The following is a 20,945-nucleotide window of genomic DNA, read 5'->3' as shown; positions in this document are numbered from 1 at the left end:
TATCCAACATCGGGTAGGGTTCGACACCGTCACGCACCACCCCCATGGTTGACGCCAGATGAAGATGCAGCCGATGATCAAACCACAGAAGGTGGCAGCGGATCACTTTCCTGTCGTCGATTTGCCCCCTTCACTGCTTGGCTTGGTCGGGTGCTTCCATGTTTCCAATATGTGTCCTTGCTTACCCATAAAGAAGCCAAAGCGGGGGGGGGGGGGGGGGGGGGGGGGTATCTGCAGCTTTTGGTCGTCCTGATGTACTCCAATGGTTATGGGATTCCAAAGGATACCCAAAAGGTTTGATTTTCAGCTTTTAAACTTCATATTTCAACTTTACTTCGGATATGATGAATTATGATCTCTGTGATTTTGGTTTTCAGGTCATGTTCCCACAAAGGCTTAACACATATTAGTTCACGTATCTAGGATAGATATGTATCGGATCCCTTTTGGTCGTAAGATTAAAGCAAACTGTGATAATTGTTCAGCTATTAGTCTCAATAATAGTCCTTTAGGCGTGATTTGTGATTAACTGATATGTATATGCATATGTATTAGTCCACGTACCAGAACGAAGAAGATGCTATTGAATCTGTTAGACAAGATAGAGATACTTCTGAAAGAAAGGATTCTTCGCGCAACACGCCTTCTACTTCAGAAACAGACACAAAACGTGCCAAACAGTAAGCAAACTTTTTCTCTCTTTTGATCCTTTCCCATAACGATTATATAATTTTTTCTGTTAATTATTCTCATGTAATTTACTAAAGTTATATATCTGGGAATTGGTATCCTTTACAATTTATGTTAATTTCATTATATCATTTACATTGTGTTGGATGCTTATTGGGTTTTAGTTTTTGTTTGCAGTTTATGGTCCACAACCTGAGGTTATATTTATTGTTTTTTGTGAGAAACATGCCTACAAGATGTTCAATGAAATGCATGACCCAATTAAGGTATTCATTCAAGTTTATTTTACCTGATTCATTACTTGATTATGTATGTTTGGTCACCTGTTTTCATTTAATTTTTGTGTAGGGTCACCATTATCCTTCAAGGTAAGGCTATCTTAAAATCTTAGATACACTTTATATGGCAAACACCATCATCCATATGATTTACCTTTTATTTATATATACTTTCTTTATTGCTATTTCTTACATTTTTAAAACCCTTTTTTGTGATCTATATATTCAGTTTCACACAAGTAGTAACATCAGATATGGAGGAGAAATCGGTCATTATAGGTGAAAGAAACAAGGCAGCAACAGAAGCATTCCAAACAGCAATCAACAAAGGTATTACGAAATAGCAACAGTAGAGGCATTATCAAGACTTGATAAATCAGATTTGGAGTGCATTAAATTGCAGGAGAGAAATATGGCTTTAGCCAAAGAACTTGCTTCACTAAAGTTGTTTTTTTTTCTAGATTAATGATTATGAGACTTATGATGCAGGATGTCTGATTTGAACTTAAATGAAGAGGAAATTGTAAAGCTTTCTTCTTTGGGTACACATGCCAATAGCAAAGAGAATATAGATGTTTTAAAAAAGTCTTTGGTTGTTCGTCACAAGTAAGTCACATTACTTTTTAACTTCATAAATAAATAAACGGATTTATTAATTTCCAACATCCTGATTATCTTCATATCACTTTTAAACGATCATAGATTCTTTTTTTTTAGTTCCACTGATAAAGTCGAGTCTTATAAAAGAGGCCACTCTAAAAAATTACCTCATGTTTGCTTCACAGTTAAATACACAACGACAACATCGATAAAGTTATGAGTAGGAAGGAGAAACTATCTCAAATCATTATTCTTTCTATCATATGCAGTAATGCAGTATGATTACTACATTTTTATAATTTCTATAATATATTACAATGTTTGTTAATAGGATGTATAAGGATTTAATTGCAAAATGCAACACTTTGGGGAGAGATGAAGCACGTGCACGTAAAAAGCTTGAAAAAGCCAAAGAGAAGCTAGAAAAATTAAAGGTAACTCCATTCCAGAAATACCCTTTTTGTTTCCCAATTATTCTGAATAAATAATCTAACTTTGTTTAGTTTTCAGACAATAATCCAAGAAATGGAGACAAGCAGTGAAATCAAAAATAATGAGCTGTTGAGATCTCTAAAAGCTTCAAAGAACACAAACAGTTGTCCAAATGTCTTAAATGCCCCTGACCTGATCCATATCAACCCATGTACACCACAAAGTACAATATATGCATCAGACGCAGCCATTGATGATAGAAAGACAAAGAGGTTTAGAGGCTCTGAGAATATTGATGAAAGAAATAATAAAAAGGATGGAGTTAGTGGGCCCACCCCCACCCCTGCCCCTGAGATAAATTCTTACATTTTAATTGATGATGATGATGATGATGAGGTGTCAATATCACTTGAGAAACTGAAAGATGATGATGTGGTGGCACAAGATAAATCCATGCCTGACATCACAAAAGAAGCTTCTTTGCCTTTTCTTGATTCTCAACAAGGTAACTAATAGTAATAATGCTGTTATGCAATTTTTTAATGGAAAGTTTTTTTTTATATGTTTTGGTCCTCATTTTAGGGTTTCATAAGGTTTTGGTCCTGTCCCCATGTAAAATGACTATCGTGTCCCTCTTATCTGTTTTCTTTTTACTTTATTTTTAATGTATATATTATAAATGAAAAGTTATACAGGTTTCATTGCTTCACAGAAATCTCCAGTCCCGGAGAAAGGGGTATAAATAAATAAATAAATAATAATAGTTTGTAAAAGATGATATAAAGGGCAAAATAGGCATTCTTTGACCTTTGAGTATTCATTTAGCCATATGTTATGTAGTTGGTTTTAACTTTTAAGAAGAGGTTGATTTATAATTTAACATCTTCTTTGTTGAATCTTGAAAAGGAGGAGGAGGAGGAGGAGAGTTTTGTTTCTCGGGTGGATTGTTGGACCCAGATGGAAGTAAAAGACATCTTGGAAAATGGTGCAAAAAGGGTTTTAATTTAAATAATAATAATAATAATAATAATGCATCTTCAATAGCAACACCAACACCAATGCAAGCAGCATCTGGCGATCTTATTGCTGTTGGATCCGATGGCAGAGGTGGAACAATCAATTCACTTTCATCTTTATAAAATATACTCTTTACATTTCAAAATATTTATGTTTATTCTTTTAATACCAACAGGATTCCAGGAAATCGTCTCCTATTACTTACAAAAGGAAAGTTGGGGGCCAAAACAAGTAGTTTGCAGTCTCATGGGATCCACCACTTTTTCAATAAAGCAAGCCAAAACAAGTTGGGGGCCAACCGAACCCCGCGGAGCGGGTACCCCAGCTATATATATATATATATATATATATATATATATATATATATATATATATATATATATATATATATATATATATATATATGGCAAGTGACACCTTTCTAGAGTATCAGGTTAAAATTATTTATTAAAACTAAATATTAACATGAGATAATTGATATATTTATTAATATAAACGCAAATAATTATATTCTAAGTTTATAACTTAGGGCGTGTCTGGCACGGAGATTCTATCTTTTTGCTTTTGACAAAACGCTCTAGTTTAAACAAAAAACTACGTTAGACAGTATGAGCTTTTATCTTTTAGTTTAAACAAAAAGCTCCAAATCTAAAAACTACTTCATATAGCATTTAACAAAACGTTACTGAGCTTTAAATCAATTTTCATAATTACCCTTAAAAATATATTTAAATATTTATTTATTTTTAAACAATTATCCTTTTATATAATTTTATATATTTCAAAAGCTTCCAACTACTTTTGTGTGACGTCCTCCATTTCACGGCCAGAAATGATCCGATTTGTTTATGCTTATTTAAATCAGAGTATTCTTTTCAAAAGAGTAATACTGCTGAATTTGTTTCCAGAAAAACATAATAAATATATTATCAAAGCATTATCGAAGAAATGTATTATATATATATATATATATATATATATATATATATATATATATATATATATATATATATATATATATATATATATAAAGGAAGTTAGCAATAGTAACTTTTATTCCTTTAGGTTTTTGCCACAAATGTTTAGTGAATTTGACACTTTTAGTCCTTAAAGTCAAAACTTTTACATTTTTGTGTTTTGATTAAGTTTTTGTGCCTTTAGGTTTTTGCCACAAATCTTTAGTAACTTAGACACTTTTCGTCATTTGCAGTGAAAACTTTTATATTTTGGTGTTTTGATTAAGTTTTTGTGCTTTTAGGTTTTTGCCACAAATCTTTAGTAACTTCGACACTTTTCGTCCTTGCAGTGAAAAGTTTTATAGTTTGGTGTTTTTGCCACAAATCTTTAATAAATTTGACACTTTTCGTCCTTGTAGTCAAATCTTTTACATTTTGGACATAAAAAACACAAAAAACCTCCTTTAGAATTTTGCCACCATATTTTCCCAACTTTGGCAACTTTCACATTATTGTCACAACATTTTTGGATTTTCTCCACCAGTGTCCCTTCTTTTGGTAGTACACTTTTGACATCTAATTTTCGGGGTTGTCGACTTTCTCTCCTATTTGTGGTGATTTACACTTTCAGTACATATTTTTTTAAGTTTTCCGATTTTCCCCATATTACCCCAAAAGCGGCGTAGCCGCGACTTCTTTACTAGTTTATATTAAAACTTTGGGATGTCATCGTTAATACAGAAACATACGCATAAACATACCTTACACTTATTTACACTAGTGGTCTACATCTCTTTTAATCTCTCAGTGTAATGTAGCTTCACATCGACACCTGTGATACAAATAAACTGAGTGGGTGAGGTTGTGAAACCTGGTGAGTACATAGGGTTTTCAACCCACAATAATAAAGTTATTATGTTTTATCATCAAACAATTAACTCAATTACTCATCCCCATTATCTTTTTTATTTTTTAAGGATCTACCCTAAGAATCATATATTATTCATTTATTCATTCCTAAGGATTGTCCTAAGGAACAGGCACAAAGTTCCATCGCTGCCAATGGCATAGGTGCCAATGTTATCAATTAGGCACAGCTGCCAATATTATCATTTAGGCACAGCTGCCAGGATTATGATGTTCCCTATTAGGCACAGCTGCCAATATTATCCTTTAGGCGCAGCTGCCAGGATCTTTAGAGTACATTTGGTGAACATATAGTTCAAAAACACCTACAGGTTGTGGCGCAGCTGCTGATATTATTATTTATAATGCACTAAGTTCATAGCTGCCAATGTTCATCTATATCATCTTTCATCCCTCATCATTCATCTACCCTTCTTTACCAAATATTTTTATAGGTATAAAATACATATACAGTTTAAATCAAATAAAACATGTATATTCGGTTCATCCAGCATAGATATCTAGAACACAGATAACATGCAGACATAGCACGTAATTTATATTAAATACCTCATATCTATGTGTAAGATGAAAGTAACTATGCTCTCACTTGGCTAGTTAGTGCTGACTAACTATTGTCGTGGCATCAAGTTTAGCACTGATTTCCAACTTATTATCTTGCCGAAACCTTATTTATTTTTATACTCCTTGGTCTCTCAAAACTTCTTTACGATATATTTATTTGTTTTATAGAAACTATTGATCGTTTGCCTATTTATACTCAAAATTTGATTATCCTCCGTACAATCTAAAAGCTTAATCATCGGCATTATTGACACGATATCTCAAGAGTTAACATGTGTCACTCTAAATAAACACGTAATGCCTTTTTATTGTACGATCACATATTTAAACAATGTGTGTTATTTTTAATTAATAAAATATATACGTCATTTCTTATATTTCTTACACATATGTTGGTTTGCAATTTACAAATTATAGTTACATTTATGGTCCCTCAGTTATTCTTGTATTAACACAATATATCATTCAAGTTACACTATAGTCCCTTAACTATTTATTAATAAAATCAATATACCCTTTATAATAAAATCTTATCCAAATCATTTAATTTGTTCCTATCCAAACCTTTTATGATTAACTAACTCAATATGTATGTGTATTCTTGACTTTGTATCGACGAGTATTACAACATTCATTTAGACTTCATCGGCAAATTCTCTATTTATCTCAAATTTACAAATGTGCACTAATTTTGCTGCGTTTCTAAACTTAGGGACCAAGTTTCACTAACATCTTTCGTATATGAGCTCTGTTGTCAACGTTCTTTATATCCACGCGTAGCTATCGACGAGATCTACAAATTTCGTTTAGACACCGTCGGCTAATTTTGACTTTATTCATATTTTTATAAAATTAAATGATTATGCTAAAATCATAACTCTCTTATACAGACTCCGTTTTTAACATTCTTTTTCTCAAAATTCCTATTTTAAGGAGTACTGCGATTTTCGTTTTGGTGGCATTAGCTAAAAGTCAACCATTCTCTTTGTAGCTTTTTACGTCACACATTCCTTGTGTGTGGTTGACTTTTATATCTTATAAAAAATCATATCTAATTCATACGGATTCAGATTTCGACGAAATTTAAATTTTCGGGATCGGGACAACGTGTACCGTCTAAATATATAATAATTCATATATATGTTTTGGCCCACTTATTTTTAAGATTAACGGACGATTTGGCTGATTTTTCCTATTTTACTATATAATAATCATGAAACACATAATATTCATATAATTCTTCTTTATTACGTCAAATAGGTTACAACTGTTGACCCTAACTATTACTTTGGTTAATGGTTGACTAGCCGAATCTGCAGGTGTTACATTTATCTCCCCCGTAGGATGATTACGTCCCGGAATCATCAACAAAACAAGAGTTGTATATTCACTTTGTACGTTTCATTTCCATCCTAGGTGGTAATCGTAACTCTTATGTCCTTTCAAATGAGTATCTAACTCTAGGACTCCTTGACTGTTGGTGGAACACAATCTTGCACCTGCTCTTTATCCTATGTTGGACTTTCAATCGTAACCTTCGAGTTACAAAATCAATCCTTATTGGAGACTCCTTCTCCTTCTTAAACATACTTAACTTAAGATAAGGTCTTTACTTTGATTAATGTATCAAACCGATGGGTCATGTTCTAATGACCTCTCAACGTATGATGCCATGCTTAACTCATGTCTTTTTGAGTCAGATTCCAAAATGGAAGATACTTCCCTTCATGTTCTAATGCAATATAATCACATTCTAGCATGTAGCACTTCTATCTACAAGGTTCTTACTTTAACAATGATCGCGATACTTCTATTGATCGCTTCGATTATCTTTCACTTCAATCTTCTGGCTTAAGTCGGATGTTACATCGATCTTGGTTCTCTGAACCACATAACATACTCGTATTAGTTTGACTCGATTTGATATGACTACTAGGTTCGTAATAACAATCATCTTCTTAGTTGTAACATCCCAAAAATCATGACCAAAAATTTCATTTTTGATATAACGATTCATAAAAAAATTTATAGAAAACATCATCAAGTTATTTCATTTCATAAAAACCATAGATCATATGTCTTAAAAGCATGCCATAATATAGTAACAATGTCAGAGTACAAATCCCAAGAATCTCATATCCAGAAAATCGTGTGTGTAATGCGCTGCTACCGTGTCGACTCTTTTCCCTTCGAAGAGGAAGTACCTGAAACCAAAACTAAAAGTCGTAAGCACAAAGCTTAGTGAGTTCCCCCATCATACCACCTACCATACACAACACATACTGCCTAACATATCTAGGTACTAGCTACCCCTTCGGTTTCTTTCAATCGGTAACTTGCCTAGCATATAAGGGTGCTGGCCTACCCCTTCGATCCTATCGACCGGTAACTTGCCTAGCATATCAGGGTGCTGGCCTACCCCTTCGGTCCTGTCGACCGGTACCTCGCCTAGCATATCAGGGTGTTGGCCTACCCCTTCGGTCCTTTCGACCGGTATCGGGGACTATTTCACCCCCTACTTCTAGCACATAGCATCCTAGTGCATAAACATATAAGTCATATATTTCCTAGCTTATCCGGGTGCTGGCATACCCCTTCGGCCCTATCGACCGGTATTGGGGTCTATCCTACCCCTCCTACCACTATCACATAACATCATAACATACTAGCACATAAAGCATAATAGATAGTGACATACCAGATAATTATCACAAAGACAATAATCTCTACTATAACTCTTACTAGTGGGCCGACATTGGTGCCTTCGACCCACTTCTTGTTGGAACCTGAAAGTAAACCTCTAGCAATCCTAAGTTCAAGTAATAATTCTGAAGTCAACATCAAGTTCCGAAGTGAAAAGCAGTTCGGAAGCTGTCCGGACGTGAAGAGAAGTTGATCAGAAGTTCAGGAGTGAAGACATTCCGGAATGGACTTAATGTCCGGAATGTGTGGTGATCCGGAGAAGATGTTTTGTCTCTTTCTGTATTAATTACTTTTGTCTCGTAGCATGATTAGACATTTCATAGGACTTAGTATGTTTGTCAACTTGGACAATCAGAATGTAAGAATTGTTCCTTTTATCCAGTCCTGTGTATGTTTAGTGGTTTGTACTATGTTTCACTTACTCCTATTTAAAGGAGCATTCAATGCAATACTATGAGACGGATCATTCACTCACTTTTGGCATTTACTAAGTTATTTCAAGTCTTTCTCAAAACATTCTTCTTGTTCCTCATTTATTAACCTTACTTTGATTCTCATTCTTCATTTATGACTTGATCATCTGTTGAATATATTAACTTAGACTTGACTGGTCTATCCAGGCTTGACTAGAACATTTATTAGCAAGCAGACATTGATCTTAAGCATTCATTCAAGGTTTGAGTTCTCAAACCTTGTCCGTGCGCATCATATCTATTTTGTTCTCTCAATTGGTATCATAGCTTGAGTGGTTGTCCTTTGAATCCATAAGATCATATTAAAGTTGGTTCTAAATTACCTTGGTACTTCAACCATTTCTGTGTTAAGGATAAAATTTCTTCTATATACCACTTTTGCTTGAAGATATCTTAACTTCAATGGCTGCTTCTAATCATCAACAAATGATTTCAATGCAAATCGCAAATAGTGTGGGTGGCCCTACACGTGCCCCATTGCTAGTTGTGGAAGAATATGATCACTGGAAAGTTAGAATGGAAAGATTTTTACTGGCTAAAGAGAAAGGTGAAGAGATTTGGAGATCCGTCAAAGAAGGTCCTTATGTTCCTGTAACAACAGTTGTAAGAGATGTTGCTGCTCAGCTTATGCGTGGAGATGAAACTCGCCCAGCTCCTCTAACTGTAGATGATATTGAGAAGTTGCATGCTGATCAAATTGCTTTCTCATAAATGGTGTTTGGTGTTCCTCCTTCACTCTTTGAGCACATTAAATTGTGCAAATCAGCAAAAGAGATTTGGGACACGCTTTAGGACCTGATCGAAGGTTCCAAAAATATGAAAGACAAGCGTCTTACCTCAGTTTTCAATGATTTTGACACCTTCACTACCACTCCTAGTGAGTCAGTGGCCTCAGCCTCAAATAGTTACCGAATCATTGTCAACAACATGACTACTCATGGGATTGTCCGAACTCCTTTGGAATACAATCTCAAATTCATAAACAGTCTCGGAAAAGGATGGGGAAATGTCAAATCTTGTCTTCAAAGTAATGATGCGTTGAAAAAGTTAAAGCTCTATCAACTTTTTGATGAACTTCAAGGACACGAGTCTAATGTTGCTCAAACCATAAGGGAACTCTCCGGAGGCCCTCTTGCTCTTTTCAGTTCTTTGAACCAACCATTCTAAACTTGCCTACTTCAGACCCTTTCAAATCCATTGTTCCAACTGTTCAACCTTCTGCACCCATCCTACATACACATCTTGTTGATGAATCCGAAGCCATGGACTTCGAACTCCATTTCCAACAGGAATTTGCTCTACTCTCCATTAAATACAAACGTCCTTTCAATCCTTCTTACAAACCATACCAAAACCGTTTACATGCTCCTCATCAAAACAATCCTCAAACATACTCAGCTCCGGAACCATAACCAACTCCGGAAAATCCTCCTGCTTACAAACCAAACATCACTAAGCCAAACTCTACTCCGGAACCTTCTCAGAATCCTAAATCCGACAAACCGAAAATTGTGTGTCATAAGTGTGGACATGCAAACCACTTTGCTAAAGATTGCCTGGCTGATGCTCCGCAAAAATCAAAGAACAAGGATTCTTTTTACTATGTTCGAAAAGCTCAAGAGATGGCTGAAAGTGAAAAATCCTTTGTAACAACGGTATCAAGAGATGTTGAAGGATATTGGTCATCCGGAGATGATGATGACATGGTAACTGAAGAAACATGTGCTTGATGGCAAGGTAATCTGTTGAATGTGAAAAAGGCTATTGGTCCTCCGGTTCTGAATATGAAGATGATGTTGCTGAACCAAACTACTGCTATATGGCCACCAATGATCCACCCGGTCGAAGCATCGTTCAGCAGGTAAAATCTATGATTACTGATAATAATTTTGATCTATCTCTTTGTGAACCTTATCTGACCCAAATCCAAACGGATATGAGCACCATTTATAAAGCCTATGAGTCTGCCATAGAAGCTAGTGAGAAGAAGGACTGTGAACTAAATCGTCTTAGGTTGCGTTTTGAGGATAAAAAATTGAAAATCGAGTCTTTAGAGCATGAGCTTGTAATGTCTAAAGATGAATGTATCATTTTGTAAGACAAATGTGAAATTACCTATTCTGAAAGAAATATCTTGATCACTGATAACAAACGTCTCAATGCTAAGATAGATTTTTTGCATAATTCAATTGACATACTTGAATCAAATGTTCAGATGACTCATAATTTTCGTCATCCATGGTCAAAAGCACCAGGTCTCGGAAGCGAGTATCCAAAACCTATCGCTCATCCCTTTAAAGAATTGCAAAATTTGACATTCATGGGAGAGGTTCCGAACATCAAACATTCGGATACCCCCGTTTCACCCTTGTCTCCTCTTCATGAGACCACAGTCCATTTTGCGTCCATATTTCCTGAGTTTCAACCAATTGTTGTCAAATGTCCCGATTCCACGCCTCTTCCGCCTCTGATAAACCTGGACCTGAATCGGACCACGGAATTTCATCACAGTGTTTCAAATTGCGTAGACTACGTCCCTAGGAGTAACCCTCCTAACAACTATGTTGTTGAAGAAATCCATTCCGTGACAACTGAAATTGTTGCCTCTGAGTTTGTGTGGGCATCCTTAGATGACAAAGTTGAAATCTCAAGCTGTGTCTCCTATGATTCTTGTGAATCAGACTCTTTAGTAACTTCAAAAACAAGTTTGGTTCCCATTAATCCCAAGTTTAGCAATCCGTCTGCAGGGCAAACTTCAAAATCCTCACCTCACCCCAAGAGAAAACCAACGTTAAATAGGAAGGATATAGTAGATCCCAAAGTGGAGGCTCGAAATGCTCATAAAAAGGAAGTTAAGACTATATAAAATTCCAGGTTCCTTGAGAACTCCAAAAAGAGTGTATCTCGGAATCCTTGTTCATCACCCCACAGTCAAAACTCCTTCACACCCACTAATATCCTCAAAAGACCTTCTGAATCTCTCGGTCATGTAGAACCTAAGAAAGTAGTCAGCTCTACTCTACCTAAATCTCGTGTAAATGCCATGACTGTCCAAAACACTTCTCCTCGGACTGTTTCATCTGTTTTTATTACTAAATCTGATGACAAAATTTTTAAACCCAATCTTTCAAAAACCAATGTGTCATCAAGCAAATCCACAAATGCAAAGAAAACAAATTTTTCAAAATCTCCAAAGAAAAATCTTGTGTGGAAATTCAAATCTCACATTGATGAATCAACTATTCCGGAGGTTGCATCTGTGTCCAACGCTCCGGAAGTCAATGGTCTGAATCAGACTGTTCGCAAACCCCAAGTCATTTAATATGACTACTGGATAGATGAGAAGACACTAGCCTTTTGTCTGTTTCCTAAAAACTCAAAGAGTACTCCTAAGAAACAAAAAGTTGTTCCTAAGTCACAATCCAAGTCCAAAGCCCGTGCCTATGTCCCTAGATCTAACTTGAAGCCTAAAAACTCCATTGCTCACTAATTTTTGTAGGCACTTTGTGCTTCGAAGCAAGAAACAATATGGTATATTAATAGTGCTTGCTCCATGCACATGACGGGGCAAAAAGACTTTCTGCGGGATCTCAAGCTTACTCCGAATGCTGGTTACGTGACATATGGCAACAACTCCAACTCCCAAATTCGTGGTTATGGAATTCTCAACAATGGAAACTTCTCTATTTCAAATGTGGCGTATGTAGCTGATCTGAAACATAATTTGATAAGTGTTGCTCAGCTCACTGATTCAAATCGACGTGTGGAATTTTGCAAAAAGTACATCTATGTAATGATTGAAGACTGGAAAGAGTGCTTAATCAAGTCGCTTCGCAACAAGAACATTTATCCGCTTGACATCAACATGATTATTCGCAAACCGCAACTATGACTTCTCACCAAAGTTGTTCCTGACATCAGTTGGTTATGGCACCGAAGGCTCACTCATCTAAACTTTCGGTACATGAATGATCTCGTATCCGGCGAAATGGTGAGAGGTTTACCTCTTCTCAAATTCAAAAATGATTATTTGTGTGCTGCTTGTGAGTGTGGTAAGCAATCGAAGAAGAGTCATCCTGTTATCATCGAAAAATCCATTTCGGAACCATTAGAGTTTCTACACATTGATCTTTGTGGACCATCCACTGTAGAAAGTCTTCATCATAAGAAATACATTCTTGTGATTGTTGATGAATTTACAAGGTTCACTTGGGTCTTCTTCCTAAGGCTGAAATCCGAAACAGCCTCAGAGCTCATCAATTTTATCAAAGGAATAGAAGTTCTTATCAAACTCCCAGTTAGGAGAATCCGAAGTGACAATGGATCGGAATTCACTAATTCCACCATTGAGAAATTCTTCACAGAAAAAGGAATTGACCATAACTTCTCAGCTCCTTATACTCCACAACAGAACGGTGTAGTCGAAAGACGCAATAGAACTCTCGTTGAAGCTGCTCGATTCATGCTGAACTTCGCAAATCTACCACTCTACCTTTGGGCTGAAGCCGTATCAACTGCCTGTTTCACTCAAAATCGGAGTATCATCAATCAACGCCTCAACATGACACCGTACGAAGCAATGAATGGTCGGAAGCCAACAATTTTGTTGCTGCATGTTTTCGGACGCAAATGCTTCATCAAGAACAACCGTGATCAGCTTACCAAGTTCCAACCTAAAGCTGATGAAGCCATCTTCCTTGGGTACTCTTCAAAATCAAAAGCTTACAGAGTTCTTAACCGGAGAACTCGTGTTCTGGAAAAAATCTTTGACATTACTTTCGATGACAACTTCATTCAGAATTCTGGCCCAACCCATATTACAACTCACATTATGGAGTCCGGTGCTCCACCGCCAGGATGTCCGAACCCACAAACAATTCTTGAAGTTGACTTTGAAACTCTCTTTGGACCTTCCGAAACAACCCTTAATTCGTAATCTCAAACAAGGCCAACCCTCACTCCTATCTCTCCTTCGGAAACCCTTGTCTCGCAAAACGTCTCCCGTCCGATCCCAAGTCTCCCTCCATTTGATTCCGAACCGTTTCAACCTTCTCAGGTTGAGGGGAGAATGCTCATCCCTCTCTTGAATCAAATATGGATGGTTTCTAAGATGCAGTTGTCGATTTCGATGACTCCAATCCTATCAAAATTGATGAAAATGAAAATTTCTTTGAGTTCCCTTCTGATGATGATGTCAATCTCTCAGGTTCAGAAGTTCAGGGGGAGCATCATCCTCATATTCAAAACATTCAGGGGGAGCAAATCAATCCCACTGTTCATATCGGATCGACTTTTGCACAAGAACTCTCAAGGTTACACGTCTGGACAAAGGATCATCCTCCGAACCAAGTAATCGGAAACCCTAATGCTGGTGTATAGACTCGTTCTGCTACAAGTATCCAAAATGAATGCCATTTCTCAGCATTTATATCCATGGTTGAACCCAAATCCATCAAAGAAGCATTAGAGCATGTTGACTGGATTACAGCCATGCAAGAATAACTGGCAGAATTCGACCGAAATGAAGTTTAGACTCTCGTGCCTCCTCCTCAGAATCATCCCATTGTCGGTACGATATGGGTATTTCGCAACAAGCTAGATGATGCAGGAGTTATTATTCGAAATAAAGCAAGATTGGTGGCAAAAGGATTTACACAGATTGAAGGGCACGACTACGATGAGACCTTTGCTCATGTTGCACGTCTTGAAGCCATTAGAATCTTTCTTGCTTATGCTGCTTACAAAGGCTTCAAAGTTTACCAAATGGATGTTAAGAGTGATTTTCTTTATGGTGAACTCGACATTGAAGTATACCTTCAACAGCCCCCCGGTTTTGTTAATCACTCCTTTCCAAACTACTGTTACAAACTCCGGAAAGCAGTCTACGGACTCAAGCAGGCTCCTCGGGCATGGTACGAGACTCTCACTAATTTTCTCAAGCGCTCCGGTTTCCAAAGAGGAATTTTAGATCCCACCCTGTTCCGAAGATCAAATGGAAAGCATCTCATGCTGGTTCAAATTTATGTGCATGACATCATTTCTGGATCTACAGATTCATCTATGGTTGCTGACTTTGCTAAACTAATGATCAATCGATTCCAAATGAGCATGAATCGGGAGTTAAGCTTCTTTCTTGGCCTCCAAGTCAAACAGACTAATAGAGGAATCTTCATTCACCAAGAGAAGTACATTTCGGAACTCCTCAAGAAATACTCAATGGATACATGTGCCTCAGCCAAGGTACCAATGAGCTTCGGACACAAGATCTTTGCCGACCCTTCAGGTGTTTCAGTTGATGAAAATAAGTATCGAGGAATGATTGGATCTTTGCTCTATCTCACAGCAAGTCGTCCGGATATTATGTTTTCCACATGTTTGTGTGTCATATTTCAAGTCAACCCAAATATGTCTCATATCTTGGCTGTGAAACAAATTTTCCGATACCTCAAAGGTATAAAGAGTCTCGGAATCTGGTACCCAACAAACGAGAGCTTCCTACTTCAAGCCTATTCAGATTCAAACTATAGTGGTCTTCAACTTGATAGAAAAAGCACTTCAGGTGGCTGTCAGTTCTTAGGTGGTCGTTTGGTCAGTTGGTCATCCAAGAAACAGAACTGCATTGCACTCTCTACAGTCGAAGCCAAATACATCGCTGCTGCCAGCTGTACATCTCAGGTTCTGTGGCTGAAATCTCAACTCTTGGATTATGGTTACCGCTTTCAACGCATTCCTATCTATTGTGATTCTCAAAGTGCCATTGCGATTTCTCACAATCCAATTCAGCACTCAATGACTAAGCACATTGATATAAGGTACCATTTCATAAAAGATCATGTTCTAAATGGTAACATTGAACTCATTTTTGTTCCATCTGACGATGAGATTGCTGATGTCTTTACTAAGGCATTAGACGAAACCAAATTCAATGGTTTTCTGAACAAGATGGGTATGATAATGCCAGATCCTCAGTTCTTTCAAGAGACTTGTTCTCTTTGATAGAAGTATTCGAAAGAAAATTAGTTCCGATCTTAAAAAAAAACTTTTTCATCTCGGAAATACTTTCTCTCGGAATACATAGGATCATTTTACTTGTCTTTATTTCTGACCATCACTTGAGTTTTAAGTTGTACAGTTCATCCTGGTTATTTGTTGTTCAAGTCCACATAGTCATAGTGCTCAAATTTTCATCTTGGAATATACTTCATATTAGCATCCCGGAATTCCACTCCGGAAAGGTATTCCATTCTGCACTTCGGAATTTCAAAATTCACTCCGGAAGTTTTTCTCAAATCTCACTCCGAAATGCTCTCCAAATCATGTTCCGGAAACTTTTTTCAATTCACTCCGGAAATTCTTGAAAATCATTATTCCGGAATTTTTGCTCCGGAATCACAAACCTTTTCCGAAATCAAACTCAATTTTTTCTCCGAAATCACAAACCTTTTCCGAAATCGAACTAAATTTTTGCTCCGGAATCGAAATTTCCTTAACTGAAACTCTCTCCGGATTATTTCCCATTCCGGACCATTTTTCAAAACAACCATGTTCCGGAGCACAACTCTTTATCCTCCGGATCATACACTGTCCGGAACTGCTCATCCGGAATTCCAAAGGTTTATAAGGCGAAACGTTTTTTGTTGCAACGGTTACTTTGTAAGGATCCTTATCCAATCTTCCTTGATTTGCGTGTCACGACTGCACGTCTTCGAAAGTAACCATCCAATCACAGTTTGGTATTTCCATTTCTAGCTTAAAAAAACCCTAGCCTTCCCTTCCCACGTCAAATCAACCCCCAAAAAGTCGTTTTTCAATTAATGCACCCGGTTCGAATTCGGATCCTCATCATTTCCATTCCTAACCCGACCCATTTCCCTTACCTATAAATACCCATCGAAAACCCCTTTTACCTCTTTACGCGCCCAAATCTTCCAAAACCCTCAAATTCTCTCTGTGTTCATCGTGTTCTTCAAGCTCTCATCTTTCTGCAACAATGGCTTCCTAATCTTATCCACAGAAAACTGCACCAACTGCCTCTACTCCCAAGAAGTCGATTGAAAAGAAGAAACCTTCAAAGGGATCATCGTCTTCAACATCACCAGAACCTTTTCTCAGAGATACAACCCAGTTATTCTCATTGAACCCTATGGATTACGATGAATCCATTAGAGTTATGATTGAGTTCATCACCAACCATCCCATCTCCATCCTTCTCACAAAAGTTCCTGAACCACCCCTTCCACTTCATCACCAAAATCATCGGTGATCGAATTGTTCCAATCTACAAATCAACCTTCTTAAAAGTGATAGGTGTTAAAGAAAACCCCCAGGGATTCACTGTTCAAGAACCAACTGCTGAGGAATTCCAACTGTTCTTGAATCACATTGGGTACAATCAGGACTACAAGGCGAAAGACTTCAACAAATCAACCGTTTCCGGACTCTGGACCGTGTTGATGCATCTGATCATTAGAGGGTTATCCGGAAAGCATGGAGGTACAGATACACTTAGCAAGGTCTGGCTCTATGTCGTTTACAACATTTACTTCGGACGTGATAATGTTGTTGATCTTCCGGAGGTACTATGACAAGACTTCTGCAAGTTCGCCATCAAAAGGAAGGAGAATGAAATCTCAAGTCCTAGGTTCTAGGCTCTAACTCTGCAAAAACTCTTCAAAGAGCTTTCCGAACCACTTCCTTGTGCTGTGATTCCTCCGGAGGTATGTATATCCTTCAAAACTGTTAATTCCTACAAAATTTCGGACCAATCTGCTTTTGGTCCTGTCCAGAGGTTACCTCAACATATGTTGGACATTATTCCTTCCGGCTCTCCTAATTTGCAAAAACATTTGGAGACTTCGACTGTGTTCGACCCAAGACAGTCTTCCCAAGTCCCCATTGAGCCCATTTCGGAAGTGGCTAAGCCAACATCTTCCGAACCAAGGAAGACGAAGAAGTCCGCCAAGCGGAAAACTTACCCCACTAAGTCAAAGCCTCAAAAGAGAACCAAAGTCGGATTTTCCTCTCCAAAGGAAGATGCTCATGACATTCAGGCTGACTCTGGCCGTCCGAACACCCCTCCTGCCCACTCATCTGAGGTACCCCTCAATGTTTTAACATCACAAGCACACACACATGGGGAGTCTCCACATAATCCACCCTCACCTTCCCAAAAAGGTGATGTCGGTGTTGACCATAGTTCCTTGCACCCCCCTGGAACACACCCACGAGTCACTTTTAATATCCCTCTCGTTTCTACACGCACACACTCCGGAACCCCTGTTCCGGACCCTAAGCATTCCGAAGTTGGAGTTGTCCCTCCGACTTCGAATGCCCCAACTGGTCTGATACCCGGAAGGAGTACAGGACGACCAGGTGTTAACGATCCTTTGTGGGAAGATTATGTGAACAGGGCTCACTCCAGGCATCCGGAGCTCACCAGATCACAGGTGGAATCAACCCTCATTGCCATGAAGAAGAGGGTCATGCAAAGCAACCTGCCCTACGTCTCTCCTACTGACGAGCTGGTTGATCTGGAATTCACATCCGGAGAAACTCCAAAGCCTCCTCCCCAAGCTTCCAATCCTTCTGCTTCGGAAGATGAAATTTCAGAAGAAGTGATGCTGACCACCGATGCTGCAAATATTGTTGATGCCCCCATGGTCTCTTCCGTTCAACTCCACCTGAAGCCTTCCTCTTCAAAGTCAGCATTTGATTTCAGATCCTCCTCCTCTACTCAGCATGAGTCCTAATCAACTCACAAGCTTCATGATGATGCTGCCACTCATCCCAAGACTTCCTCGAATCCCAAGCTTCACAAAGAAAAGCCTCAGCATTCCAATTCCGACACTGGATCCTCAGCTGGTGATTACATCGATCTGTTTTCTCTCCTTGAGATGCAAACGAATGTGTTGGACACCATGAAGAAAGTTTCTTCCATTGAATCTTCCGTAACGGAGCTTAACTCCAAATTGGATCAAAAGGTTTCCGGACTGGATTCCAAGCTCCATGCTATCCTTCAGTCCTTATCCCTGCAGTCTGGACCTTCAGTTGCAGAAAGAGAAGCCCAGTTCGATCAACTCATTTCTCTCCGGCTCAAGCACTCCATCGAGGAAGTTGAGGCCAAGTATGATGCCTCTGTTGAGCACTACCTGGAAACAATCACCACCATGCTCAAGGTCCATGATGACTTGGTGTCTGCTACCAACGATCTTATTAAGCATACCCATGTTCGTCATGAGAAGCAAATCAAAAGGCTGGAGAAGGAAATCAAGAAGAAGGATGAGACTAACCTTATAATTCAACAAGTCCTCATCAAGCTGCTTCGATACACTTGGAACATCGTTGATGTTCCGCATCGAAAGTTTGATGAGATGTTAGCTGTTCTCGGTCATCTGTTCGATCATCTAGCTGCTTAGGCTCCCACTTCCGAAGCATACGATGCCCTCACTCGTCAACTCAACACGGGCCTTCAGAAAGTCTTTTCCAAGTTTGAACATCTAAAGGACTCTTTACTACTTGCACCGGTTCCGAAATCCACCGATGCAAGAGGGGGAGAAAGTTCTAGCCAACCATGGAAGCCTGCCTCGGTTTTTCAACTCCGAGATGAAGACTTGAATTCCGACGATGAAGTCCATGTTGTGTCCGGACTTCTAGGAAATAACTCTGATGATGAAGAAGACAGTGATGAATAGAAGTATGTCACCAAAGGAGTTCTTGGTCTCGAGGCTCCGAAGAAGCTATTCCCAAAGGTGCTGACAGAGGAAGAGAAGAGGTTATGGTCCGCAGTCTCCTGGCCATCCTCTTTACCTGACGTTCTTCAAAGGGTCATTCAAATGGCCAAAGCAAAATCACTCCTCACAGCTCAAGCCTTCTGAGCCACTCCTTCAATGCTCCCACCTATTCCGTCTCCAAAAATTGCTGCCATAGACCAGGGTTCTCCAATCCGGACCCCTGATGATATTCCGGAACATCCTCTTCCGAACCCCACCCCGGAATATGTTGTGGATAAAAACATGCAGTTCATCATGGCTGCACTAAAAAGAGACAAAGGTAAAACGCCAATGAATGCTGAACAACAAGCCTTCCACTCCGGACATCCCTCAAACAAAAACAAGGATGGTCTCAGGAGGAAATCAACAAGGCACTAGAGGACAACATCCGGATCCAAGCTCTCAAGGATAATCCTGATCCGATGCGTGGGATATCTCCTCTTTGCCGTGAAGGAATTCCCTGTGATCATGAAATTGTTCCTTTCATTTATTACGATGTTCCCACCAACGACTACGAACAGCTTCATCTTCCTCTCTCTCCATACAGCAAATACTACATCAAGTTTGCTCCTCTTCACCCTAATGACGATCCGGAAGTGATACTCCGGACGGAACGAGAAAGGCTTGAAACATTCTACTCCAAGAATGCACAACCTCTGAAGGAAGTATGGACTAGAAAAAGAATTACCAAAGTCCATGGATTTTCAAGGAAAATCCTAGTGAAATTCGAACTCAACTGCCCATTATTTATATTTCACGTCTACCGGAACAAGCCAACCTACCGGACCATCACTGATGCAGACTTCCCTTCGATGAATCCAACCGACATTCTAACTTTGGCTGCTCACTTCCGAGGAATGCAAAACAACAATATCAGCATGGGTGCTTTCCATACTGCTCTAAGCTTCCTCAAGGACTACGTCGCGGAGTTTTGCAGATGCGACTATGAGCTGGCCCATCTCTATGGTACTGAAAACTTTTTTGCGAAGATCACCTTTGTTCTTCCGGAAGCTGAACTGCTCGAAGACGGTCCAATCGATGACCCAGTTCTAGGGTTTGTCTACACAACCAGGAAGACAAACAAGAAGGACTTTTTCCGTGTCCTTGACAAACACCTAGTTCCGACCAAAGCCCTTCGGAAGTTCATCACTCGTGCATCTAAGTCTAAAGCTCTGGAACAGGTCAAAGCAAAGTTTGTAAGTCAACTGACCTGGTACATTGAAGTCAGAGAATGGTTGTTCAGAGCCTACATCTTCATCAAGGAAGAAGCCAACTAAGCTGACTGGATTGCTAAGTTCACTTAGGGGGGAGATTGTTGGAACCTGAAAGTGAACCTCTAGCAATCCTAAGTCCAAGTAATAATTCCGAAGTCAGCATCAACCGGTAACTTGCCTAGCATATCAGGGTGCTGGCCTACCCCTTCGATCCGATCGACTGGTAACTTGCCTAGCATATCAGGGTGCTGGCCTACCCCTTCGGTCCTATCGACCGGTACCTCGCCTAGCATATCAGGGTGTTGGCCTACCCCTTCGGTCC

The 20,945-nt window shown here is 38.8% G+C and overlaps 1 protein-coding gene across 1 annotated transcript; it reads left to right on the top strand.

Moving 5' to 3' along the window:
- The first annotated feature begins 233 nt into the window (after positions 1–233).
- LOC145122358 (uncharacterized) lies at positions 234–3,431 on the top strand. Its single transcript, XM_079057969.1, has 11 exons — positions 234–294; positions 378–452; positions 556–680; positions 868–956; positions 1,039–1,058; positions 1,198–1,298; positions 1,458–1,574; positions 1,900–2,002; positions 2,079–2,505; positions 2,907–3,107; positions 3,193–3,431. The coding sequence occupies exons 7-11, from the start codon at positions 1,459–1,461 to the stop codon at positions 3,429–3,431; spliced, it is 1,086 nt and encodes a 361-aa protein (XP_078914095.1). The 5' UTR covers positions 234–294; positions 378–452; positions 556–680; positions 868–956; positions 1,039–1,058; positions 1,198–1,298; position 1,458.
- Positions 3,432–20,945: the final 17,514 nt, after the last annotated feature.

Source organism: Lactuca virosa, chromosome 6, assembly GCF_052849685.1.
Source record: "Lactuca virosa cultivar CGN04683 chromosome 6, Lactuca_virosa_CGN04683_v6, whole genome shotgun sequence".
Lineage (NCBI taxonomy): Eukaryota > Viridiplantae > Streptophyta > Magnoliopsida > Asterales > Asteraceae > Lactuca > Lactuca virosa.
The sequence above is the reverse complement of the archived record's forward strand: the minus strand, read 5'-3'. Positions and strand labels throughout refer to the sequence as shown.